Source organism: Thamnophis sirtalis, unplaced genomic scaffold, assembly GCF_051295495.1.
Source record: "Thamnophis sirtalis isolate CommonGarterSnake01/CBP01778 unplaced genomic scaffold, rThaSir2_p1.2 scaffold_2, whole genome shotgun sequence".
NCBI lineage: Eukaryota > Metazoa > Chordata > Lepidosauria > Squamata > Natricidae > Thamnophis > Thamnophis sirtalis.
In genome coordinates this window covers 53,402,817-53,429,948 of record NW_028261382.1, presented here as the reverse complement: position 1 = coordinate 53,429,948, position 27,132 = coordinate 53,402,817, and the positions used below count along the sequence as shown (strand labels likewise).

The 27,132-nt window shown below is 47.8% G+C and overlaps 1 protein-coding gene across 1 annotated transcript in view; it reads left to right on the top strand.

Moving 5' to 3' along the window:
- Positions 1-9,834: 9,834 nt before the first annotated feature.
- The window catches only part of LOC148048824 (uncharacterized), a gene marked incomplete at its 3' end in the record, with an annotated part of 24,804 nt that continues 7,506 nt past the window's right edge, over positions 9,835-27,132 (top strand). The window contains 14 exon segments of the mRNA XM_087703742.1: positions 9,835-9,963; positions 11,322-11,388; positions 11,709-12,788; positions 13,227-13,278; positions 13,621-13,750; positions 14,509-14,621; positions 16,321-16,441; positions 17,572-17,730; positions 18,977-19,039; positions 20,297-20,392; positions 20,672-20,752; positions 21,443-21,625; positions 24,493-24,624; positions 26,702-26,928. Coding sequence (XP_087559868.1) covers positions 9,859-9,963; positions 11,322-11,388; positions 11,709-12,788; positions 13,227-13,278; positions 13,621-13,750; positions 14,509-14,621; positions 16,321-16,441; positions 17,572-17,730; positions 18,977-19,039; positions 20,297-20,392; positions 20,672-20,752; positions 21,443-21,625; positions 24,493-24,624; positions 26,702-26,928 — 2,609 coding nt within the window.

Here is a 27,132-nt window from a genome sequence, read left to right as displayed (position 1 = left end):
GGCGGGGGACGACACACACGGGCAAGTTTCCTTTCTCTGAGTCTTTGGAAACCGCTGCTTTGTCCCTTTTGAAGTCTGTCCTTCTCCAACGAGGAAAGGAGGGATTTGAACCCTGGCACTGTCCACAGCTGAGCTTCGCTTGAAGCCCCCTACCCAGAAAATATGATGGCTTTTGATTTTGAAGATGTATTAAGCTCGCGGTGGAGAGATATTCTGTACATCCCCAGGCCGGCTGCGTTTCAACAAAGGCTTGTTAGATATTTGCTTTCTCTTCTCGTTTTTCGACATTTGGAGAAAAACGGGGAAGGCAGCCGCGGCGGAACCTAGCTTCCCTCAGGCCTGCCGGCTACTTTTTCCTTCATTTGCTTCGGAGGTCTCACCCGGGGAGCGTTAGTAAGGATCCAATCGCTTCCCCCCCCCTCAAATCGGTCAAATCGCGGCCCGTTTTCGCCGTTTCCAGCACTTACCCGATTTTCCCCGAAAATAAGACAGGGTCTTATTTTCTTTTGAGCTCCCTCGAAATAAGCCCCTGGTCTTATTTTTGGAGAGGTCTTCTTATTTTTGAGGTCCAGGAGGCGGTGTGCGTGGTCATCTCATGGCTGCGGCTCTGTTGTGATATTTTCAGAGGAAGGTTCATTTTAGCGCATTCGCTCAAAAGCCCGATGGGTCTTATTATCCGGGGAGGTCTTATTTTTGGAGAAACAGGATAGTAAAACTCTGCTGCACTATCCCGCTGGCCAAGTCCCATCACTAAGGTGGGATATTTGAATTTGGAGCAGGCAGTTAAAGAATGCCCAGTCAGCTTTGGGATGCCCTGGGCTGTAAGCTGCCATGGCAAACTCGGATGCCACGTATGCGGAAAGCACATTGGTGCACGCGCTCTCTCGCGCAGGCATGTATCCTCTTGCCGTGTTAAGATCTCCTTCCTCAGGTGAATGAGAGAAAACCGGCGAGGGCAAAATGCCCTCCTGGCTCCAGTCAGCGCAGGGCATCCTGGGATCACCAGCCTAGGTACCTCCGTAGCAAACATCCCATTTGCAACCGGATGAGTTGAGATTCGTTTCCCCTTGTTTTCCTCCCCTGGAGGCTTCGCTTCATCTCTTGCTTGCTCAGAGTTGGCCCCGTGGAGAAGTTTTGCCAGCGTCCCTGCGGGCAGGGGGATTCTGGGGGGCCCGCAGCCCCAGTTCATCTGTGGGCATTGGCTATTCGTTCAGAGTTGGTGCATTGCCCCCTGTGCTATCCCAGCGCGGGGCACCAGATCCCGTGAGCGTCTCAACTACAGCCAGGGAATTCTGGGAATTGAAGTCTTCTCGTCTTAAAAGTCGTGGATTCCTGCTGTCCGGGTGATTTTTCCCGGTGGTCCCCAACTGATCCTCCCCCAGGATGAAACGCTCTTAATCTTCGCTAGCGGTTTGAAAGCGGGAGTGCGCTTGCGCATGCACAGAACGTCCGTGATGACGTCCGGGAGGGTGGGTGGAGCCTCTCACCCCCACCAGTTCTCCCAATCCGGCGCAAACTGGCAGTATACCACCTCTTGGACAGCCTATGTCGGGGTCCCTGAAACATCCGGTGCTTGGAGAAACCCCCTTCCCCCTTGAGCCCAATAGGACAAGCAACTAAAGGGCCCCCGGGTGCGGAAAAGCCCTCTCCTCATTTAAAGTGGCATCTCATTACCTCTGAGAATATGTCCCTTTCTCTTCTGGGGGAAGTAAACAAGCAATAATTGGGGGAGGGGGTTTCTAAGGGGTCTGCTTGCCCCTCCTGGCTTCCAGAGTGCTAAAGGCACGGCAGGATTCACGTGGGATATCACTGGACGAGACCCCACACCCCCTCTACCCCAGAAGACCCATTACACGCTCACACCTGGTAGCTATACAGATGTAGACCTACACATAGACACCTTGTATATGGCATAACAACAGCAACTGGACGTCGGCGTCCTCTCGCCGCCGACGGCAGCATACCTTTAACCTTTATTTATTTGTTTCTAATTTATATGTATGATATCTATAATATATGTACACAAATATATATATATATAAAATTATTTTGTTTAAATTTGTATGGATGTGTAACCAGGAGAAACGGAGAAATGAAGACGGAGTGAGTCCCTCTGTCTGAATCTTTTTATAGTACAAATATGTTGGACACCTTTTCAAGGTACAACGGTATCCATCTTCCCCCACCCACCCCCTGTTTTGTTTTTAAAAATAGCGGGATCAGAAGTATAAGCTGTGTTGACTCCTACAGAATTCAGGATCCATGGACAAAAATTGTGTGACGGGTTGTGCAAAAAAGGGCGACCGATTGTAGATTTCTTGGGTGTCGTCTGACCCAGAACCAAGGATTTAGTAAGGCCGAATTTCTACAGCAACCGTTCGCGTGTATGGACTTCAACTCCCAGCATTCCCCAGCCCGGGGGGGAGGGATTCTGGGAGTTGAAGTCCACACCTCTTGTCGCAGGAGAGAGAATTCATCTCTAAGCTCCCCGCGGCTTGGTGTTCTCTGAATGTGTTGAGTTTCTCTGGAGCTTCCCATCCTGAACAGCAACTCCAGCTGGGATTGACGGAAGCTTGTAGGAGGCCAACACATCTGGGAAACATCAGCTTGAGTGAGGATGGTGTCGGGCTCCTGTTTATGGAGCTGAGGATGCAACTTTTCCAAGCCAGGGTTTGGTCGAAAAATCTTTTGGTGTGTTGGCGTGCAGGAGTGGGAATGGTGCCAGAGGAGGAATTATTTGGGGAAAGGAAGTTGTCTGAATGGCTGGCTTATCAAGCAGTGCAACCTGCAACAGCGAAACAGCGATAAACGGGAGAAGAAGGTTATAAACGTTGTCTAAATTTGAGTCAGCAGGGAAGTTTTTGCTGGGCATGCAAAATATCTCAGGCCAGGTTTTAATTTAGGGAAGAAATAATTTCTTTAGCTTTTTTCTCCCCCCAAAGCTCACGTTTTCTGGTTGAAAAATGCATCCTTGTTCTGAGTGCACCATCAGTGGAGGCTTTTAAGAAGAGATGGGTCTAGAGTTCTCTGCTTGGGCAGGGGGTTGGACTAGAAGACCTCCAAGGTCCCTTCCAACTCTATTATTCTGCCTAAGGACGTTTTTACTTCAGAGGCGGCTTAGAAAATGTACAAATAAACAAAATAAATTAAAACCCCTGGAGGTTTTTTGAAGGAGAGATCGGGAAGAAACTTTTGTCCAGAATAGTATAGGATCTCCTGCTTGAGCAGGGGGTTGGACTAGAAGACCTCCAAGGTCCCTTCCGACTCTGTTATTCTGCCTAAGGACCTTTTAACTCCAAGGCGGCTTAGAAAATGTACAAATAAACAAAATAAATTAAAACCCCTGGAGGTTTTTTGAAGGAGAGATCGGGAAGAAACTTTTGTCCAGAATAGTATAGGATCTCTTGCTTGAGCAGGGGGTTGGACTAGAAGACCTCTAAGGTCCCTTCCGATTCTGCTGTTCTGTTACTCTGCTCGTCTCTTGGTTTTATTCTGTATTCCGTAAAACAGCGACACCCAATCTTTGAACCCACTGTTTTTCAACTTTTAAGATGTTTGGACTTCCGACGCCCGGCGTCGGCTAGGGAATTCTGGGAGTTGAAGGCCCCCATAAACTTGGCGAGGTTGAGAAACACGGGATTCACCAATTTGTCCCGAGGTTGTTATGGGATAGGAAACCACACATTGCAGAGACATGGATTTGGTCATTGTGTCTTCAGGTGTCTGTTCTGTGTCCAGCGAGCGATATATATATATATATATATATATATATATTTTGCAACGGCTCTCATTAGACAATTCCACATGTCCGGGAGCGGAGAAATGCACTGGACACGCAAAGCAATTCGAGCCACGTTGCAAGAACAACGACAACCTCTTCCACAGGATCACCTGTGTATCTCCAGCATCCCCCTCCACAAATCTTCCAAAAACCGGAGCCACAAACTGTAGCATTTTTTTCCTCCTTGATCTTCTTATATTGTAAAAAAAAAAAAAAATCTGAGCTGATGTAACGTTTTCCTGTCTCTTTCTCTCAGTTCAGCTTTAATTATGTTAACAATAAAAGATACAGGCCCTCTCTCTCGCGTGGCTTGTCTCTAATTTCTGTGGAAGTTGGGTACGTGGGAGCAAGAAATAGCTTGAATGCCTCATTGGATGACAGGTAAGGCTCAATTCTTGGCTTCTTTAACACTGGAGTCTTCTTTTAACGACCCCATCAGGAGTCTATGCAACTGGATGGAACTGAGTTTTTACTGGCCGGATGCCCATCCTGTCGCCAGTACGGAGTTCTATTCAGCAGATATATTCTCAGTGTGCCCAGAGAGAGAAATATCTGCCTCTACCTAGGATCGAACTCACAGTCTCCTGATTGTGAGGCGAGAGCGCTACCTCTAGGCCACCGCACCACTCCCTTCTTTAACAATGGAGTATCATGGGTGAAATTTTGCTGACACAGTCTCATGCGTTGTAAGATTAAAAAAGAAATCTCTCCCCTTGATTTTTAAGGCCTGCAATTCTCCGTCAGCATTCCAGGTTCACACAATAGACAAAAGCCAGGGGTCAGGGTTCCAAATAGCATCCAAAATTAAATCAGAGTCCGAGGCAAAGTATTGCTCAAAGTTCCAGTTTATTAAGAGAGCCATAATTGGCACATCTGGGGAAACCCGAATCTGAAAGCTTCCCGGTTTTCCCCACCCAGTTGAAAGTTCAAGATCTTGCCCCCCATTCACCCACAAATCCATCCCATGGTCCAATCTCCCACTGTCATGCTGGCAGTTCCACCCATCCAATTCCGGTCAGGTGCAGAGGTGCAAAGACAAAGGATGACCTTGGCTTTCTAGAAAGAATGTTGTTATGGCTACATAGCGTCTAACTCCGTACAATCCCATTTTTCCACCATAGAAAATGCATAGTAGAATAATAGAAAGTGTGGCAGGCCACAGATACACAAGCAAATGTGGCTGCAGGCCTTTACACCAGGTTGAAGGATACTTTCGAGAGATGCACCCAAACTCACATAATAGCCAATATTCCAGAAGGTAAGACTCAAGATCCAGTTGGCTCCCAACAGAATAGTGGGCCACATCTAACAAAATAAAATTCAACGTAGAGAAAAGGTTTTACACTTGGGCCAAAAAAACACCCAAATGTATAGTTACAAATTAAGTGAAACTTGGCTCAATATAGCAGTAGACTTATATACCGCTTCATAGGCCTTTCAGGCCTCTCTAAGCGGTTTACAGAGAGTCAGCATATTGCCCCCAACAATCTGGGTCCTCATTTTACCCACCTCGGAAGGATGGAAGGCTGAGTCAACCCTGAGCCGGTGAGATTTGAACCGCTGACCTGCTGATCTAGCAGTAGCCTGCAGTGCTGCATTTAACCACTGCGCCACCTTGGCTCTATAGTAGTAACTGTGAGTATAGTAGTAACTGTGAGAGGGATCTTAGAGTCCTAGTGGACAACCATTTAAATTGGAGCCAGCCGTGTGCGGCAGCTGCTAAAAAAGCCAACACAGTTCTAGGCTGCATCAACAGAGGGATAGAATCAAGATCACGTGAAGGATTAATACCGCTTTATAAGGCCTTGGAAAGGCCACACTTGGAATACAGCATTCAGTTTTGGTCGCCACGATGTAGAAAAGATGTGGAGACTCTAGAAAGAGTGCAGAGAAGAGCAACAGAGAGGATTAGGGGACTGGAGGCTAAAACATATGAAGAACAGTTGCAGGAACTGGGTATGTCTAGTTTAATGAAAAGGAGAACTAAAGAAAGTTATGATAACAGTGTGCCAATGTTTGAGGGGCTGCCACAAAGAAGAGTGGGTCAACCTATTGTCCAACTCAACTGAAGGCAGAAGAAGAAGCAGCAATGGATGGAAACTAATCAAGGAGAGAAGCAACCTAGAACCAAGGAAAAATTTCTTAACAGCGAGGACAATTAACCAGTGGAACAGCTTCCTTTCAGAAATTGTGGGTGCTCCATCACTGGAGCTTTTTAAGAAGAGATTGGACAACCACTTGTCTGAAATGGTATTGGGCCTCCTGTTCGAGCAGGGGGTTGGACTAGAAGACCTCCCAAGGTCCCTTCCAACTATGACGATGTTCTGTTCAGTTCATGACTCGTAGACTAAAATGAGGCTTGACTACAAATGACTCGTAACTCAAAGGTTTTTTCCAATTTCCCAAGCTACCCTTCTTTGGCTTCCGGATTTCCTGCTGGTCTCTCATCAGAGATCTAATGGGGTCAAATTAGGGGTGCTTAGCTTCCCTATACTAGCAACTGGCTGAATAAGGGCATGAAGCCAATATCAAACATTCATGTTGTTGTGTGCCTTCAAGTAATTTTTCATTATGGATGGATGGATGGAGATAGATAGATAGATGATAGATAGATAGATAGATAGATAGATAGATAGATAGATAGATAGATAGATAGATAGATAGATGATAGATAGATAGATAGATAGATAGATAGATAGATAGATAGATAGATAAGGTAGGTAGGTAGGTAGGTAGGTAGGTTGATGATTGATTGATTATGTAGGTTGATTGATTAATTAGGTAGGTAGATAGATGATAGATAGATTAGATAGATAGATAGATAGATAGATAGATAGATAGATAGATAGATAGATAGATAGATAGATAGATAGATAGATAGATAGATAGATAAGGTGGGTGGGTGGGTAGGTAGGTAGGTAGATGGAAGACAGATAGAAGGAAGACAGACAGACATGATAAAGAGATAAAGATAAAGAGATGATAGAGAAATAGACAAATAGCTAAATAGATAGATAAAGAGACGTGATAGATGGTAAATGAGAGACAGAGATAAAGAGATAAGATGAGAGAGAGATAAAAAGATAGGTGATAGAATAGATAATACATGATGGATTATAAATGATATAGATAGACAAGAGAGATAAAGGGAGAGATAATAGATAGAGAGAGAGAGAGATAAGGAGACAGATGATAGATAAAGAGATAAGAAAGATGATAAATATATAGATGGATAGATAAAGAGACAGATGATAGATGATTAATGAGAGATGAAGAGAGAGAGATAAAGAGATGATAGAGAATATAGATAAGACCTGATAGGTTATAAATGATAGAGATAAAGAGATAAGAAAGATATAGAGAAATAGAGATAGATAAAAAGACATGATAGATTATAAATGATAGAAATAAAGAGAGATAAAGAGATAGATGATAGAGAAATAGAAATGATAGATAGATAGAAATGATTGATAGATATAGATAGATAGATAGATAGAAATGATAGAGATAAAGAAAGACATGATAGAAAAAGATAGATAGAAATAGATGATAAATGATAAAGAGATAGATGATAAATAGATAGAAATGATTGATAGATATAGATAGATAGATATAGATAGACAGATAGATAGATGATAAATGATAGAGATAAAGAGAAATAGACAGATAGATAGATAGATATAGATAGATAGATAGAAATAGATAGATGATAAATGTTAGAGATAGAGAGATAAAGAGATAGATGATAGAGAAAGAGATAGAAATAGAGACAGATGATAAATGATATAGATGATAGAGAAAGAGATATAGATAGATAGATGATAAATGATAGAGAGATAAAGAGATAGGTGATAGAGAAAGAGGTAGAAATGATAGATGGATATAGATGGATGGATGGATGGATGGATGGATGGATGGACGGACGGACGGACGGACGGACGGACGGACAGACAGACAGACAGACAGACAGACGATAAATGATAGAGATAAAGAGAGATAAAGAGACAATGATATCTGTTGGATGGATGGATGGATGATAAATGAATTCATGTTTGCTGAGTGGGAAATTCCTCCCTCCACGATTTTTGCTTCCTTCAAGAATCCCCCTACAGAATCTCTGCCCCCTTTTCCAACTTTCCCCACAACTTCCGCGGCTCTAGGGAGGGAGGGGGGGCTTCCCGCTGCTCTTTCGGAACGGCCGCCGTGGGGTGTTCCTAGGCAACGGAGGAGACTCTCCGCCAATGGGAGCGCCGGAGCGGCTCCGCGTCCCAAGGTTGCTAGGGAACCCCGGCCCGGGACGTTCCACGCTTGTCAACGAAGCTTTCCCCGGGGCAAAAAAAAAAAAAGCGATGCGCGCGGCGGGTCTTGCAAGCAGCGGGTGAGTCCTCCTCTCGATTCTCTGCTGGGTTTCTTTTTGAACAAGAGTTGGAGGGGACCTTGCAGGTCATCTAGTCCAACCCCCCCCCCCCCCGGCCCAAGCAGGAGACCCTACGTTATTTTGCCTTTACCTAGGATCGAACCGACAACTCTCCCCTTTGCCTCTTGGTCCCCTTTCATCCCGTAGGAAAGTTGCCCATCCCAAAGAATCGGATCTCATCACAGGTGCGCTGCTAACACCCCTGCGCAGTGCTAGGTGGGAGAGAGAAGGTGGGCCCGATTGGCACAATATTGGAAAAGTCAAACAATGTTACAATGGGCATCTCCAAATCTCCACCAACAAATGCTTTGTCTACACGTTAATAATCAAAATCCGGAAACAAAATACAAGCTGGGCGCATTCGACCTCGTAGATAACCCTCGCGCAGTCAAAGGAGCTAGGACCGTGATAGGAAACCTATAGGATGCGTGGCACAGGTGGCCCTCAGAGCCCTTCCTGTGGGCACGCCTGCCGTCGCCCCAGCCCAGCGCCACTGTGCATGCATGTGTGCCTCCCACCAGCTGGCTGGTCTTCAGGTCTCTGCCACCCATGTGGGGGTGGGATGGGATCCTGCCAGTTCCAACCTCTTCTATAGAAGAGGTTCCACAAATCTACAGTGCCGTTTAGAACCGGTTCCAGCTCCCTCCCCCCACCCATCCGGACATCATCAAGATGAAGAGCGAGAGGAGGAATTCTGGGAGTTGAAGTCCACAAGTCTTAAAGCTGTCAAGTTTGAACACCCCTGGGGTTTTTTTTCTCTAAAGGGTGAGGGGTGCGAGGGTCTTGTAACTTGACAGCTTTAAGACTTGCACCCTTCAATGCCAGAGTTCCTGAGCCAACAAGACTGGAGGAGGAATTCTGGGAGTTGAAGTCCACAAGTCTTCAAGCTGTCAAGTTTGAACACCCCTGGGGTGTTTTTTTCCCTAAAGGGCTAAGGGTGCGAGGGTCTTGTAACTTGACAACTTTAAGACCTGCGTGCTTCAAATGCCAGAGTTTCTGAGCCAACATTTTGGTTGCTAAGCAAGAGCGTTGTTAAGTGAGTTTCACCACATTTTACAAGTTGGCCACTCCCACTCGATTCACATGGCCGGCAAGCCACTCCCACAAAGCAGGCCACACCTACAGAAGAGGTTCTAAAAATTTTTTGAAACCCACCATTGGATGAGGTGCACATGGGGGGGGGAGCACATGTGCAGGGGGCTATCGCATTGAATTTTGGGGTTCGCATGCACACACACACACACACACACACACATACACACACACACTGTCAGCCTCTGCTTTGCTACTGCTTCGGCTGCCATTGAAACGGGGAGGCTGACACACACTGTTTGGGGTCTGGAAGTTCTCTTGCACCAACCTGGAAATCGAAAGAGGGAGCAGGGGGGGGGGGGCGTGAGCGTCCCCTATGCCCTGGAAGGCCTCCTGCAACCAATCTGGAAGCCAAAAATGGGTGGGATGGGGGGGGGAGGCACATTGCATTTTGGGGTTGCGTGGATGTTTCGGCCACTTGCCACCGAAAAGGTTAGCCATTGCTGACCTAGGAGGACTCACGAAAAAGTTCACTGTATCTTCGGCCCTCTAGTGATATTCTAGATTTCGGCAGCCCAGCGCTGGGGGTACCCCTAACTGAACCCCTTTCCTGCCTCCTTCAGAAGTGATGGGAGAGATGGCTGTCCCTCCGCCGAGGAAATGCAGCCGCTGGCCCAAGGGTCACTGCGATTTCCTGCTGGACCGCATTGACGCTCAACTCTGCTCCTTGCAGGTAAGTTGGCTGCACCTTGCCATCTGCGCCCTAGGTTGGCATTTAGCTGGCCAAGGGAGAGAACTTCGCCCCCATCGCACGCCCAACGGCCTTTGGAAGGTTGAGCCAAGAGTCCTTGCTAGAATTTGGATTGGCAAAAGTCCGGAGAGTCATATCTGGTCAAGGAGAGCCTGTTGTGCCCACTTCACCCCACCCCTTGCTTGCTCGCGGACCTGAGTCCCTGCCCAGCGGATGCCATGAAATTAAATCAATAGCAATAGCAGTTAGACTTATATACCACTTCATAGGGCTTTCAGCCCTCTCTAAGCGGTTTACAGAGTCAGCATATTGCCCCCAACAACAATCCGGGTCCTCATTTCACCCACCTCGGAAGGATGGAAGGCTGAGTCAACCCTGAGCCGGTGAGATTTGAACCGCCAAACTGCAGAACTGCAGTCAGCTGAAGTGGCCTGCAGTACTGCACTCTACCCACTGCGCCACCTAGGCTCTATGCGCCACCTAGGCCCGATGGAGGAATGTGCCTTATTTGGTTGGGGTCTGCAGCACAGAATATGAAGAGCTGAAGGGACCTTGGAGATCGTTTAATCCAGGGGGGGTCTCAAACTCAATTTCATTGAGGGGCCCATCAGGATTGTGTTGAACCTTGGAGGGGGGGAGTGTGTGTGACCACAGTGTGTGTGACAGGGGGCGACTGGCCAGCTCGATGTCATTTGTGTCGGAGTCGCGTGTGGCAGCCCGAGCACTCTGCCAGTGGAAACAGGCTCCCAAATTCCGTTTTCGGCTGCGACAGCCTCCTGCAGCCCACTGCCAGCGAAAATAGAGCTTTGGGGGGCCATGTGCAGAAGGGGAGCGAAAGGGGAGTGGAGTTTGCAGGAGACCACTAGTTCGCTTCATTGGTTCGTGACTCTCCGAGACTCCTGGTCGGCTTGGGAGTAAGGCCACAGGTGGACGGTGAATGGCCCCTCCCAGAGGGAATAAAAGAGGAGCGACAGGGGAGTGGAGTTTGCAGGAGACAATTAGTTCGCTTCATTGGTTCGTGACTCTCCGAGACTCCTGGCCAAGTTCTGCAGATCTCGGCCTGGCAGCTCTCCAAGCCAGATAAGGTCTGTGACCGTAAATCCTCCCTCGAAAGACTTTGCGGGATATGAATGAGCAGAATTCACAGTCAATTAATAAAAGGGGTTTTTGTCGGGACCAGGAGTTGCCTTCATGCTCTTGGGAAGCTCAGATCAGAACAGAACCCCAGCTGAAAGTTCTACCGCATCTTCTCAGCTTTGTTCCTCTTGGCCATTTCTAGCCTGCCCTCCTTGTCAAATACCCTTCTCCCCCTCCCCTAACTTGCTACTTTTACCCCACAGGGACCTGCACCAAGGATCAAGGGCAACAGTTGGGATGGTCCTCCCCAGGCCACTTCCAGGACAGCAGGTCAGATCTTAATTTCTCTTGGGGTTTCTGGGACCAAGAAGAATTTCGTTCTTGCCCGTCGATTTGAAACGGGCCGAGCCTCCCTGTTCTTCTCGTCCGCTCCCATGTCCCTTCATCTGCTGCTCCATAAATCTTCGCCCTCTTTCCAGAGTCTGAACATATTTTTTTTAATATTATGATGACCAAAGCTGGATGTAATATTCTGGACGTGCTCCTACCAAGGTCTTATCCAGCGGTATCAGCGCTTCAAGTGACCCGATTTCACGGGAATGAGTTCTGACACAGACAGAGATTCTCAATTTGCTTCCTTCTCCTTGCAGATCCAGGCAGGGTGGATGCCGGTGGGAGTGGAGACGTGACCTCTCGGGAGATGGACTGCCGAGGGCAGCTGCTGTCCCTCCCTGACCCGAGGGAGGCCCCGAGCAGATCCGAGTCCGTTTGCACCGAAGATTTGGCCGCCGAATTCCACAAAGGTCTGGTGGATTTGCTGTTGAGCTCCGACGAGGAGGAGGCACCTCCCGGTCTCGTGTCACGCCCCAGAGACGGGAGGCCACCCGCATCCAAGGCCACCGTCTTGTCCGAGAGGGATGGTCCTCGTCCAACTTCCAGATCTCTCCACCCTGCTTTGGATTCTCACAGGTGGGAGACGACGAGGAAGGAGGTGCCAGCAGAAGCGTCGGAGGAGAAACGGAGCCAAGAATGGGCTCCTCTTTCCAGAGAGCGTCCACTCCAGAGTCTTCCTCAACATGGAATCGAGAACATGGCGTCTCTAGGAGAAAAAGAGTCCGCGCTTAGGCGGAACTCTTCTGCCGAGAGTTCCAGTGGGACGGAGGTAGGAAGGGGAGGCCAAATGTGGAAGAGGAGCCATCACGCCAGGGTCCAGAACTCAAGACAAGAAGGTGGGTTCTCCAGGAAAAGTGGATTCCTGGAATCAGAGCGAGGAGGAGGAGAAGAAGGACGAGAGCGATATTCTGAACCGAGAGAGACCATCACGAGAAGATCAAAGCACCGGTCGGTCGTTGTAGAACGACCTCGGTCGTCCTGGCAAAGGGCCAGAAGATCCGTGTCCAAAATTAGGAGAGCAGAGGAGGTCAGCCGTCCTGAGAAGATCCCATCGGACCACCTGGAAGGAGAGCCTCTTGGAGGATGCTGCGCGAATCACTTGCTACCTCTTGATGGAGAAGATCAAAGGACCCTTCCTCACACTCTCTGTCCTCCAAAAGCCAGGCTCCTCGGCGGAAAGGAGAGGCTGTCTCCATATGAACTGGGCATGGACCATGGAGTCATGTATGGTCCAAGAGATGCTCAGAAGCCTCCAGGGTCGGCCAGAAGACTCAGGGAGATCTGGGCTGCTGCTTTGAGCAGTGAAGTCCATGGTGAAGTTCCAGAGAGGGGAGAAAGTGAGTTGGGCATTGTTTATCGTACCAATAGAAGATAATTTCTGTAGCTGAGGGTTGGACAATCCTTGGGGTGCTCTGAGTGGTTTGCTTACAGATGTTTTCATTACCCAGCCAGGTCATATCCTCCGTGTGAGACAATGTGGGTTTTTCCCCCCCTATTTATATATTGTAGCTTGCCTTCCTAGTTTTGGTGTGGATTTTCTCCTTGCTAGTTAATTGATTCAGATTGCTTTCTGCTTGATTGTTTGTCTGGTGTTAATCCCCGCTTATCTGGCTGTTGGTTTCTGGAGAAGAGGTGTTCTGGTCATTTTTGATTTCTCTCTCTGCTTTGGAGGATCTTTTCTCCCCCCTAGAAGGCGGTTCTTGGGTTGGGAACTGGTGGGAGCTTTTCTCTCTTTCTGGAAATCTGGACTAAATCAGGTCTCTTTTCCCCAAAAGTTGATGCCCACAATGTGAAGAAGCTCCTGTTGCCACCAAGGAATCGATGGAGGTGAGTGTCCCTGGGCAAAGGGAAAAGCAGAGACTATGGAAGCAGCTGAGGTCTAAGAGGAAGACTTGGAGACCCACTGGCCCAGGGGTTGGCAACCTTAAACACTCAAAGAGCCACAAAGGTCCTAACTGGAAGCCCCCCGTTCAATTCTGGGGCTGACCGGAAGTCCGGTTCCCTACCATAGAGTCTCCTCTTAGCATGGCATCCTTTTTCCTTTGCCAACCGGAAGTCCGGTTCCCTAACATAGAGTCTCCTCCTAGCATGGCATCCTTTTTCCTTTGCCAACCGGAAGTCCAGTTCCCCTATCATAGAGACTCCTCCTATGGGATACCTTTTTTTTAGGTCCTCGAGTTTTGACGTCTCCGATGCAGATGAAGAGGGGTTTGCACAGCTGACCGGCCAAAGCAGGAGGACCTCTGGCAACTTCAGGAGGTGGAAGGAAGGCACAGCAGGAAACTACAAGTTAAACCAGGTCTATTCAGGACATGCTGGCAGTGGGAGGAAGGGGTACCTTGAGAATCTTCTTCTCCTCCTCCTCCTTCTCCTCTTCCTCTTCTTCTTCTTGTTCTTCTCCTCTTCCTCCTCTTCTTCTTCTTCCTTCTCCTTTTTCTCCTTCTTCTGCTCCTCCTCCTCCTCTTCTTTTCGTCCTCTTCCTTCTTCTCCTTCTTTTGCTCCTTCTCTTCCTCCTTCTTTCTCCTCCTTTTTCTCCTTCTGCTCCCCCTCCTCTTCCTTCTCCTTCTTCTGCTCCTTCTCTTCCTCTTTCTTTCTCCTCCTCCTCCTTTTTCTTCTTCTTCTGCTCCTCCTCCTCTTCTTCTTCTTCCTCCTCCTTTTCTTCTTCCTTCTCTTCTTCCTCCTCCTCCTCTTCTTCCTCCTCTTCCTTTTTCTCCTTCTGCTCCTCCTCTTCCTTCTTCTTTCTCCTCCTTTTTTCTCCTTCTTCTGCTTCTTCTTCTCCTCTTCTTCTTCCTCCTCCTCCTCTTCCTTCTTCTTTCTTCTGCTCCTTCTCTTCCTCCTTCTTTCTCCTCCTCCTGCTGCTCTGAAAACCCACTCCAACTTCTCCTCCTCCTCTTCTTTCTCCTCGTTTTTCTCCTTCTTCTGCTTCGTCTCCTCCTCTTCCTTCTTCTCCTTCTTCTGCTCCTTCTCTTCCTCCTTCTTTCTCCTCCTCCTCCTCCTCCTCCTCCTGCTCTGAAAACCCACTCCAACTTCTCCTCCTCCTCTTCTTTCTCCTCCCAGCATGTGGCTCTGGAGCTGGAAAATTTCCAGGAAGCCCTACAGGAGCGCCAGGAGCGGGCAAGGAGACTGGAGTTGCGAATGGAAGAATATCAGGATAAAGTGGAGAAGGCCAGGTATCAATCAGCCAATATTTATTGATGAGTATAGAAAACGAAGAGGGTGACTTTGAGGCCGATATCTGAGATCTGTTGCTAAAACAACAAGGCGGTAAACAGGGCTTATGCCCAAAGCCTTCTATTCTTCCGAGGTCGGTAAAACGAGGACCCAGAGGATTAGGGGACTGAAGGCTAAAACCTACGAAGAACGGTTGCAGGAACTGGGTATGTCTAGTTTAATGTAAAGAAGGACCAGGGGAGACATGATGGGAGTCTTCCGATATCTCAGGGGTTGCCCCAAAGAAGAGGGAGTCAAGCTATTCTCCAGGGCACCTGAGGGCAGAACAACAAGCAATGGGGGGAAACTAATCAAGGAGAGAAGCAACTTAGAACTGGGGAGAAATTTCCTAACAGTGAGGACAATTAACCATCGGAACCTTCAGAAGTGATGGGAGCTCAAATCACTGGAGGCTCTTTTTAAAAAAATATTTTTTATTTAACATTTTAAAAACATTTTTTTAAACATAATTACTCTTTTACAGCTTTCCATTATCGGTATTTCCCCCCCCCCACCTAATTTCGAGTTTTCCATTCTAAAGCCTATTGTTTTAAACCTATACCTCCTTATTTCATAGTTACACATTTACATAGAATGTAATTCTATATAATTCGATGTAGAAAAGATGTGGAGACTCTAGAAAGAGTGCAGAGAAGAGCAACAAAGAGGATTAGGGGACTGGAGGCTAAAATATATGAAGAACGGTTGCAGGAACTGGGTAGGTCTGGTTTAATGAAAAGAAGGACTAGGGGAGACATGATAGCAGTCTTCCGATATCTCAGGGGCTGCCACAAAGTAGAGGGAGTCAAGCTATTCTCCAAGGCACCAGAAGGCAGAACAAGAAGCAATGGGGGGAAACTAATCAAGGAGAGAAGCAACTTAGAACTAAGGAGAAACTTCCTGATAGTTAGAACAATTAATCAGTGGAACAATTTACCTCCAGAAGTTGTGAATGCTCCAACACTGGAAGTCTTTAAGAAGAGGTTGGATAGCCATTTGTCTGAAACGGTGTAGGGTTTCCTGTCTAGGCAGGGGGTTGGACTAGAAGACCTCCAAGGTCCCTTCCAACGCTGCTACTGTATTGTATTATATGATAAATACAACATTTACACCTCTGTTACTCTCTAAATACAGACCACTGCTATTTGTTATACCTTCTATGTATTCCTTATACATCTCTTTTTTAGCCAATTTTACCACCTATTCCATATCTTGTAATACTCTGCTTCCTGTCTGTCCCTTCGTTCCATCGTTAAATTTATCCATTTCCGCGCATTCTAGCACCTTTTTTGTGATCTCTGCGTTTGAAGGGACCTTTTCTGGTTTCCAATTTTGGGCAAATGTAATTCTGGCTGTGATAATAATGTGGAGCATAATATATTGAGTTTCTTTGCTTATGAAGCTCTGGCTTCATATCAATGTTTTGTTCTGTTATTTCCTCCAACTGTTTTTTGATTTCCCCCCGCCAATACTCCAAATGTTGGAGAAAGGTCCCTTGTTGATGATTGCATTTCCAGCAATTTGGAAGCTTTTAAGGAGATATTTGTCCAAAATGATATAGGGTCTCCTGCTTGTGCTGGGGTTGGACTAGAAGACCTCCGAGGTCCCTTCCGGCCCTGTTATTCTATTGTTCTGTTACATCCTTCTTTCCCGCGGCAGGGCTGATCTGGTACTGCTGGAATATAAGCGGGAGATCTGCCTGGCGGAAGTCGTGGCGCTGGAGAAAAAGCTGAGCGAACTCAGACTGCAGGGCAGGAAGTATGGGGCCCCGCAGGTGGAGGTGAGGAAGGATGCACACCTGGGGTGGGGGGGATTTCTCTTTTCCTTTCAGCCAGGGACATCCCCTGGCCACTATCTGTCGGGGTTCCAAATAGCACCCAAAATTAAATCAGAGTCCAAGGCAAAGTATTCCTCAAAGTTCCAATTGATTAAGAGAGACATGTTGGCACATCTGGGAAAACCCGAATCTGAAAGCTTCCCAGTTTAAAGTTCAAGATCTTGCCCCCCCACAAAGGAAATGTTAATGGATAATGTTTAATGATATATAATAATATGTGTTGCATTGGTAAAAGCAAATTGGATACAAGCTTTAAATGGTGAGTTCGGGGGGAAGGGGGGGGAACGCTTAGATAGCTTATTAATTGTTGTTTTTTTTCAGAATATGTTATAAAGGTGTAATGTTATTGGAGGTTTATTGAAATTGCGAATGAATGTCAGTAGGTGGTTGTGTCTTGAAATACAAATGATTTCGGATAAAAGCACGTTTAAATAATTGTAGTTAAATGAGAATTGTGGTACAGTGATAGTAAAATTCATAAAGATTTTTGATTTAAAATGTACAATTCAATATGAATGAAGTATTAAGTAATGATTGTGGAAGAAACGCGCGAAATGTATTTGTAACCAACCGACACGCTTTCTACAAGATGTAATGAAGGATGATTCTTTTTTCGTGTTTTTGTTCAATTAAAACAATAAAAAAACTTTAAAAAAAAGATCTTGCCCCCACACCCACAAGTCCATCCCATGGTCCAATCATCCACTGCCATGCTGGCAGTTTCACCCATCCAATTCCGGTCAGGTGCAGAAGTGCAAAGACAAAGGATGACCTTGGCTTTCTAGAAAGAATGTTGTTATGGCTTCATAGCGTCTAACTCCGTACAATCCCATTTTCCCACCATAGAAAATGCACAGTAGAATAATAGAAAGTGTGGCAGGCCAGAGACCCAAAAGAAAAGATGGCTGCGGCCGCCCCACCGCTGTTGGTGATACCCACACTGGCGCCCAGGTTCCCATCGTCCGAACGGCCCTCACTCGCCACACTAACATTGCCGCTGGCAAGAAGGCGTGAAAGAATTTGCAAGGTGGATCTCAGGTCTAGAAGCGGAACTGAAGATCTTGGTTTTGCAGGCTCTGCTGTCCCAAAAGGATCTGGAAATAGCGAGGATGCAGGAGATCGTCTTAGGGTTGGAGGCGGAAAAGGAAGCCCTGGACGGCATTGCCAGGCGCCTGAAAGAGGAGAACCAACAACAGCTGAAGAAGCTTCAACAGGAGGCGCTCCAGGAAAAGGTTCCACTTATCCTTCCTAGGCAATTTATACATTTATTCTTCCTTAGCAACAGTGGGGTTCTCAAGCAGGGGGTTGGACTACAAGACCTCCGGGGGTCTCTTCTGTTCTGACTCAGGCTTCCCAAGAGCCTGAAGCCAACTCCAGGTCCCGACAAAAAACCCTTTTATTAATTGACTGTGAATTCTGCTCATTCACATCCGGCAAAGTCTTTCGAGGGAGGATTTATGGTCACAGACCTTATCTGGCTTGGAGAGCTGCCAGGCCGAGATCTGCAGAACTTGGCAAGGAGTCTCAGAGAGTCACAAACCAAGGAAGCGAACTAATTGTCTCCTGCAAACTCCACTCCCCTGTCGCTCCTCTTTTATTCCCTCTGGGAGGGGCCATTCACCATCCACCTGTGGCCTTATTCCCAAGCCGTTCCCTTCGTCTGGCAACTCTGTGCATGCGCACGTAGGGAACAGGCTCCAGCTGTTCCTCTGCCTCACTGATGTCCGACTCTGAAGGCAGCTGATAACTGGCATACGGCCCTGGCCCCCTCTCTGCCTCTGACACAGAGCCCTCCTCAGAGCCTTCCCCAGACTCCAGGACTGGCCCAGGTTCCTCCCCAACCCTCCTCACTGTCTGACTCTGCTGAACAGTTAAAGCTTAATCTCATGAAACCCTACTTTGGTTCAGCCTGCCACCTTAATACAATATAAGGGTAATGCCAATACTAATTTTAACAAGACATACTGTATATTTTGCTGGTAAATTGATTCTATACCTTTGCTACCATGAGTGTAATTTTTAATAATTGCTGAATTTCTGTCATCTTTCTCCATGCACAATTATTTGTAGGATTTCCCTATAGAGGTGGGAAACTACTCACCCTATATCCCAAATGCAGAAATATACCAATAGAGTAAGCTGAGTTAAGAGCCGAGGTGGCGCAGTGGTTAGAGTGCAGCACTGCAGGCTACTTCAGCTGACTGCAGTTCTGCAGTTCGGCTGTTCAAATCTCACCGGCTCAAGGTTGACTCAGCCTTCCATCCTTCCGAGGTGGGTAAAAATGAGGACCCGGATTGTTGTTGGGGGCAATATGCTGACTCTGTAAACCGCTTAGAGAGGGCTGAAAGCCCTATGAAGCGGTATATAAGTCTAACTGCTATTGCTATTGCTATTGCTATTGCCAGCTCTGCTCAGTTATTCTGTGTTCAGCTGCGAAATGGGTTAAGTAATATTTTCCCCCCTCTCTCTTCTTGGAAGGAGAAAGAACTCTGCAAACTAAGAGAAGAGATGGAGCTGCGGGAGAAGCAGGCTGTAAGAGAGGTATCCTCGTGGCATCCTGAATCTCTGGGAATTGGGAGCGATTGTGGAAAGGCTGGGAAAGGGATGGAAGCCAGGGAGGAGATCGGCTCTCAAGAGACAGGAGGGAGGGGGTTGGCAGCTTAATCTCATAAAAATCGGTCGAGCCTGTTTTCATTTCTTTAACTAAAGCCCTAGTAATAACACTCCTAGAATACAGCATCCAGTTTTGGTCCCCACACTATACAAAAGAGGTTGAAACTCTAGAAAAGGTGCAGAGAAGAGCAACCAGGATGATGAGGGGACCGGAGGCTAAAACATAGGATGAACGGTTGCAGGAACTGGGCATGGCTAGTCTAGGGAAGAGAAGGACCAGGGGAGACTTGATAGCAGTCTTCCAATATCTAAAGGGCTGTCTTCTCCTGACTTCCTCAAAATTGGAAGGACAGACCTCTTGTTACCTGGTTCACGTCAAGCATTACTACTGCTTTACAAAGCCTCAGTAAGGCCACACTTCGAATACATTAATGCATCCACGTTTGGTACCCATATTTTTAAAAAGATGTGGAGACTCTAGAAAGAGTGCAGAGAAGAGCAACAAAGAGGATTAGGGGACTGGAGGCTAAAACATAGGATGAACGGTTGCAGGAACTGGGCATGGCTAGTTTAGTGAAGAGAAGGACCAGAGGAGACAGGATAGCAGTCTTCCAATATTTGAGGGACTGTCAAAGAGAGGAAGGGGGTCAAGCTATTCTCCAAAGCATCTTTGAAGGCCAGACAAGGAAGAATGGATGGAAGCTGACCAAGGAGAGATTCAACCTGGAAATAAGGAGGAATTTCCTGACAGTGAGAACAATCAACCCATGGAACAGAAGTTGCCTTCAGAAGTTGTGGGAGCTTCCTCATTGGAAGCTTTCAAGAAGAGACTGGACTGCCATCTGTCAGAAATAATGTAGGGTTTCCAGTTTATAGCAATAGCAGTTAGACTTATATACCGCTTCATAGGGCTTTCAGCCCTCTCTAAGCGGTTTACAGAGTCAGCATATCGCCCCCAACAACAATCCGGGTCCTCATTTTACCCACCTCGGAAGGATGGAAGGCTGAGTCAACCCTGAGCCGGTGAGATTTGAACCGCTGAACTGCTGATCTAGCAGTCAGCTGAAGTAGCCTGCAGTGCTGCATTTAACCACTGCGCCACCTCGGCTCTTGTCTGGGGTTGGACTAGATGACCTACAAGGCCTCTTCCAACTCTCTTAACCTGTTAATTGTTCTGTTTCTCAGCGTGCTGAGAGCTCAGAAGTGACCAAGGCCAGCGCTCTTCGGGAACAAGCCGTCACCTTCCAGAAGGAAATTGAAAATCTGCAAAAGATCCTAAAGGTAATTCTAGGTAATCCTCGACTTATGACCACAACGGTGCCCAATGTTTCTGTTGCTAAGCGTGACAGCTGTTGAGAAAGTTTTGCCCCGTGTTACGACCTTCCTTGCCCCGGCTGTTAAGTGAATCCCTGCATGGGGGAACACGGTAAGGGGTGAAGCTGGACCGCTTCTGCCAAGCAGGTTAGGTAGGAGAATGCAGCCGTGCGGTTTTTGTAACCTGGGTTGAGTGTGTTGTATGAATCCAGCCAGGTATATTTTCCCTCCTCGTTTCCATTCCAGGAGCGAGAGGCAGAAGCCATCCAGCAGCAGGAAGTCATGGAGAAGCAGGCAACGGCCCTGAAGATGGAAGCCGAGCAGATGGTAGGTTTGGTGGTGGGTCCCAGGCCCTCTTTCCTGTTTTCTTCCTACTCGTTAGCACCTTGGCACAGAATCGTACCGTGGGAGGGAGCTTAGAGATCATTTAGTTCAACCTCTGCCTCTGCAGGTGTCCACTGTCCTTGAATAGAACTGGAAGGGACCTTGGAGGTCTTCTAGTCCAGCTCCCTGCTCAAGCAGGAGACCCTCAAGTCGATCAGAATAGAGCTGGAAGTGTGATACATCATATGCAATTATTATTATTATTATTCCTCTGCTCAAGTTGTCAATCACACCCGGAAGTCTTGATGTTTTTTTGTGCTGGTTGGGAGTTGAAGTCCACAGATCTTAAAGACACCAAGGCTGAAGAACTCTTCAGTCCATCCTGGGCCCCAACCAGGGATGAAATCCAGCAGGTTCTGACCAGTTCTGGAGAACCGGTAGCGGAAATTTTGAGTAGTTCGGAGAACTGGCAAATACCACCTCTGGCTGGCCGCGCCCCCATCTACTTCTGCCTCCCGAGTCCCAGCTGATTGGGAGGGAATGGGGATTTTGCAGTATCCTTCCCCCTGCCACACCCACCAAGCCATGCCACACCCACCAAGCCACGCCCACAGAATCAGTAGTAAAAAAAATTAAATTTTGCCACTGGCCCCAACTTTATGCTGTTCATGTCCCCTTGTATGTCCGTCTCAGGCGCAGAAGATGCTGCACCAGGAGCAGAAGAAATGGGAAGCCAACGCCCAGGCAGCCCTCCGGATGCAGCGGGAAGTCCTGGGGGAACAGGACCGGAAGCGGTGGGCGGATCTCCAGAGAACCCTGGAGGAGGAAAGGAAAATCAACAATGCTTTGCGGAATGAAGAGGCTGACCTTCGTCAGGTGAGCATCTCTGGGCTGAGCCAGGCCACCAGGTTGATGGCATCGAGTACCAACCATCTTTCAATCAGGAGGGTTCGCCCTGCAGTGTTGCATCTTGGGAAGTAGAGGGCCACACCACTTTGTTATGGCCCACCAACAGCCAGCGGAGCTGGCAGCAGATTCAGACAGTGAGGAAGACTGGGTAGGTATCTGGGCCAGTCCTGGAGTCTGGGGACGGCTCTGATGAGCGCTCTGTGTCGGAGGCAGAGAGGGGGCCAGGGCCGTCCGACAGTTATCAGCTGCCTTCGTAGCAGAAGAACAGCTGAAGCCTGTTCCCATGCACAGAGTTTTAGTGATTTTAGTGATTTTAGTGATTTTATTAGTATTTATAGGCCGCCCTTTTCCCTGAGGGGACTCAGGGCGGCTTACATAAAATAAGGAAGGGAGGGTACAAGACAATAAACACAAAACAATACATAAAAGTAAAATAGTAAACAACATTCATTCATCATTTGGGTGGGGACGGATTATCTTTATCCCCAGGCCTGACGGGCTAGCCAGGTCTTAAGGGCTGTGCGGAAGGTCTGGACGGTGGTGAGGGTACGAATCTCCACGGGGAGATCGTTCCAAAGGGTCGGAGCTACTACTGAAAAGGCTCTCCTCCGTGTGGTTGCCAGTCGACACTGACTGGCAGATGGAACTCGGAGGAGGCCTAATCTGTGCAATCTAATTGGTCGCAAGGAGGTAATTGGCAGGAGGCGGTCTCTCAAGTACGCAGATCCACTACCATGGAGGGCTTTATGAGTGACAAGTAGCACCTTGAAGCGCACCCGGAGATCAACAGGTAGCCAGCGCAGCTCGCGGAGGATAGGTGTTATGTGGGCAAACCGAGGTGCACCCACAATCGCTCACGCGGCCGCGTTCTGGACTAGCTGAAGTCGCTGGATGCTCTTCAAGGGCAGCCCCATGTAGAGCACATTGCAGTATTCCAGCCTAGAGGTCACAAGGGCCCGAGTGACTGTTGTGAGGGCCTCCCGGTTCAGGTAGGGTCGCAACTGGCGTACCAGGCGAACCTGGGCAAATGCCCCCCTGGTCACAGCCGTCAGATGGTGGTCGAAAGTCAGCTGTGGGTCCAGGAGGACTCCCAAGTTGCAAACCCTTTGCCAGACAAAGGGAACAGCTAAAGAACAGGGGTCGACTCGGGAGTAAGGCCACAGGTGGACGGTGAATGGCCCCTCCCAGAGGGAATAAAAGAGGAGCGAAAGGGGAGTGGAGTTTGCAGGAGACATTCCAAGTATTGTGGCGTCTGAAAGATCTCGGCCTGGCCACTCTCCAATCCTGATAAAGGTTAGTAATTGTGAACTATCTTGGAAGGCTGTGGGAGAGGAAAGACTTTGCTAGAGAGGAATTTGCTGTCAATTCAATAAAAGGGGTTTATCGGGATTCCTGTTACGTCAGAACAGAAGGAAGCACTTACTGGCATGGGGATCTTGGAAAGTTCTTTCCCGATGCAATTCAGGAAGAGGCGGCCTGAACGACTCCATTCATTAAAGACTGCTGGGAGTTTGGAGTTACTCATTTGGTGTTGTAGCCCTTCTTCATACTCCCACCTATGTGGTGGAATCCCCAGCTAGAGTAGGGGGCGGAGTAAAAAGGCTGGCGAGCTTGGAATGCCTACAGAGGAAGAAGAGACATTGGCCAAACCAGTGGTGGGTTTCAAAAATTGTTGGAACCTACTCTGTGGGTGTGGCCTCCTTTGTGGGAGTGGCTTGCCACCCATGTGACCGGATGGGAGTGGCTTGCCGCCTATGTGCCCGGATATGAAATTATGAATTAGTACTTAGGTCGGTCCAAGTAGCTATTCAGAAGTTAGTGGTTAGAAGCAATCGTAAAGCAAGAGATGGAATTAAAACCAGAAATATTTTGTTGGCTATTTGAAAGGGAGTAGTATAATATATATTGAATTTTACACACGTTAGCAGCTGCTGGAATTGTGTTTGCACAACAGTGGAAAAACAGGAGATATGTAAATGAATAAATATTACAATGTGCAGGAATAAATAAATTGACAATTAAAATCAAGAAGGCTTTGAATACTTTTCCACGTGGGATTGGTTTTAGCAATTGCCAACTAACGGAAACAGAAATTAGAAATCCAAAAGTATGAAAGAAAACACCAATTATGTAAGGAAAGGTCCCTAAAATGCATAAGGAAATATTACTAGATCATTATTAATGTGTAGATAACTGCGGGACATTACACACCCACCAGTGGTGGTTTCAAAAATTTTTGGAACCTCTTCTGTAGGTGTGGCCTGCTTTCCTGGTCCACTGGTGGAACCTCTTCTAACCAGTTTGGTAGATTTGACGAACCGGTTCTACTGAATAGGTGCGAATTGGTAGGAACCCACCTCTGGGCCAAACCCTCCGTAAGAGCTTTTGTCTGCTTGTTCCCAAGAGAGTGTAGTTAGTATCTGGGAAGATTCTTGTAAATAGGCAAGCAACAATGAAGACTCTACTCTGATCAGCTTACGGTCTCGTTCTGGTTCCTTGATGCTCCTTGATGAGGACCATCGAGTGATCGGTGGGTGTGAGGACATCTACAGTCATGGTTGACTGAATTTAGTAGAGAACCAGGCAGCTGTCCCCTAACCAGTGGTGGGGTTCAGCCAGTTTGGACTGGTTCAGGTGAACCGGCATTTGCAACCCGCCCTGACACTGCGCCATCCTATTTAGCTACATTTTCTAAGCCATGCGCATGCGTGCAAGCCATGCGAGAGAGCAAGGCGCATGTGCGGAAGACGGGTGTGGTGCTCACATGGCTGGAACCCACCATGGATGTCAAGGCAGGAGTGAGAACAGCCCATCGGGGGCATTTTGTGTTTCAGAAGATCGAAAGCTTGGAAAAGCAGATCCGTTTGTTGGAAGAGGAGAAACGGGCCAGCCTAGAAGAACTCCAGATTGGGCTACAGAAGGAAAAGGATGAAGTTGTCCAGAGGTTGCGAGAAGAGCTGGAGCAGGTGAGACCACCACCCACCCACAGGAATGAAGTTCTAAAGATCTACATGGGGCTACCCTTGAAAAGCGTTCGGAGACTGCAACTAGTCCAGAATGCAGTTGCGCGAGCGATATTGGGTGTACCTAGGTACACCCACGTTACACCTATCCTCCGCGAGCTGCACTGGCTTCCTATTGGTCTCCGGACGCAATTCAAGTTGTTGGTTATTACCTTTAAAGCCCTACATGGCTTAGGGCCAGCATACCTGCGAGACCGCCTACTGCCACATTCCTCCCAACGGCCGGTAAGATCCCACAGGGTGGACCTCCTTCAGATGCCGTCAGCCAGACAATGTCGACTGGCGGCTCCCGGGAGGAGAGCCTTCTCTGTGGCTGCTCCGACCCTTTGGAATCAGCTACCCCCAGAGATCCGGACCTTGCCTACTCTCATGGCCTTCAGAAAAGCTGTCAAAACCTGGCTATTCTGGCCGGCCTGGGGCTGTTGACCTCATTGTTGAGGTCCAGCCCCGATCAAAACGAATGTATGTGTGTTGATTTTAATCTGTTTTATTCTTATTTTTTTCACTATTTCTTTTTTTCCTCGTTGTAAGCCGCCCGGAGTCTTCCGGGATTGGGCAGCCTATAAATCGTATAAATAAATAATAAATAAATAAATAAAACAATTGGAAACCATTTTAAAAACCCAGAAAATAAATACACACAGCAGCTGAGATAATTAATCAACTAACAGGAAAGCCAAATGCCAGGGCTCTACTACTAGTTGTTGCTGACTATAGGGGAGTGAGGCTCATGCCCATTTCAAGGTTGTGGAGCCAGTGCTGTCCGAAGACATTTCTATGGCCATTTAGCCAACATGACATCACGGAGCGCTGTGACTTTCCCACCAAAGTGGTACCTATTTATCTACTCGCGTTTGCATGCTTTTGAACTGCTAGGTTGGCAGGAGCTGAGCTGAGGACGGGAGTTCGCCCAGTCGCGTGCAACTCGGGCCTTGAACCTGGGCTGCTGGCTTTCTAGCCGAGAAGCCCAGGGTCTTAAACCACTGAGCCACCATGCCATTCCCGGCAATATAGCCAAGTTTTTAAAACCTTGCCAAAGGCCAACAAGGTTGCGGCCGTTCTAATCTCTGAGAGCAGGATATTATACAGAGCAGGGGCTACCACAGAGAAGGCCTGTCTTCTGATACTCACCAGTTAACAGTGTGTCAACAGTCCTAGTGAACCCAAAAGAAGTAGACAGACTCTGGATCTTTGAATTCCCAAAAGAACATCTTTATTGGATACGCCATCTCGGAACTGCGGATGCAAAACCAGCTCTGGTTTTCTCGTACCAGTGCTCGCTTAGTTAAATAGCTTCCCTTTCTCCCCGCCCCTGGGTGTTCACATGGTCCAATGATAAAGCTTCCTTTGGTTATGGGAACCGTCCATGTCTCCGCCGAACACCTGCAGCAGTGACCTTGGCGAGGTTTCAGGTGCTCACGGTTCGCCGACGAAATCTTAGCATTCCCTTTCCCGCCGTCAACCCTGAAGCGAACCTGGCCTGGCCCATCTTTGAAGCTTCAGGGTTGCCACAAGGAAGAAGAAGGGACAGGGAGGGGGCAAAATAGATAAGCTGGCGGATTTTAGTCAAAACGAAAAGTTTTCCTGTGGGAACCAAGGGCGTTCCAACAGGTGGCATGGGAGAGGAGGAGCGACCAAGCAACCATTGGACAATGTGACTGATGAGAAAAGGGGAAAGGGAGAACTTTTAATCAGGTGAAAACCACGGGAACTTCCAGAGTCAGTGGCGCCAATGTGCGGTATCCAGTAAATTGTTCTTTAAGGAATCTACCTGCCTCGGAGTTCTGCTTTGTATGGGTGCGTTATTTGGGCCACTGGCCACCCCGTCTTCCTCCCCTTGTTTGAAAGGCAAGGTGAAGAGCCAATCAGGTTACCCGATCCCAAGCCAGGCAGGGCTTTAAAGGGGACAACCAGCGTCACCTCCGTCGCAGCAGTGAGAAGCTGCCGAGCCTCTCTGATCCCCGAAACAGGTTCTTTTTGGGGGTGTCTGTGTGTGCACGGGTGTTTCTTCTTCTCCTAGGAAAGGATGCGAGAAAGAGAAGAAATGAGAACGAAGCTACGGCAGATGGAAGAAGGGGAGGAACGCCTTCAAGCGGAATGCAGCCGGATGTCCCACCGGGAGCGGGAAGCTCAGGCCCAGGCTGACCGGATAGATCATTTTTGGGCCACTCGGGTTACCGTAGTGTGTCAACAGCTGCAGGAGCTCCTTCCTGAGAAGGCAACCCTGGTGCCTCACCTGTTGTGCAGGTAGAATAGCCGAGTTTTCCTTTTGTGGGGTGTTTTAAGAGCGGAGCCAATTTTCTAAGGATTTACTTCTTAATAGGAGATTCTAGAAATATATATATATATATATATATATGTATGTATGTATGTATGTATGTATGTATGTATGTATGTGTGTATATGTATCTATGTATATATATATATATATATATATATATATATATGTAT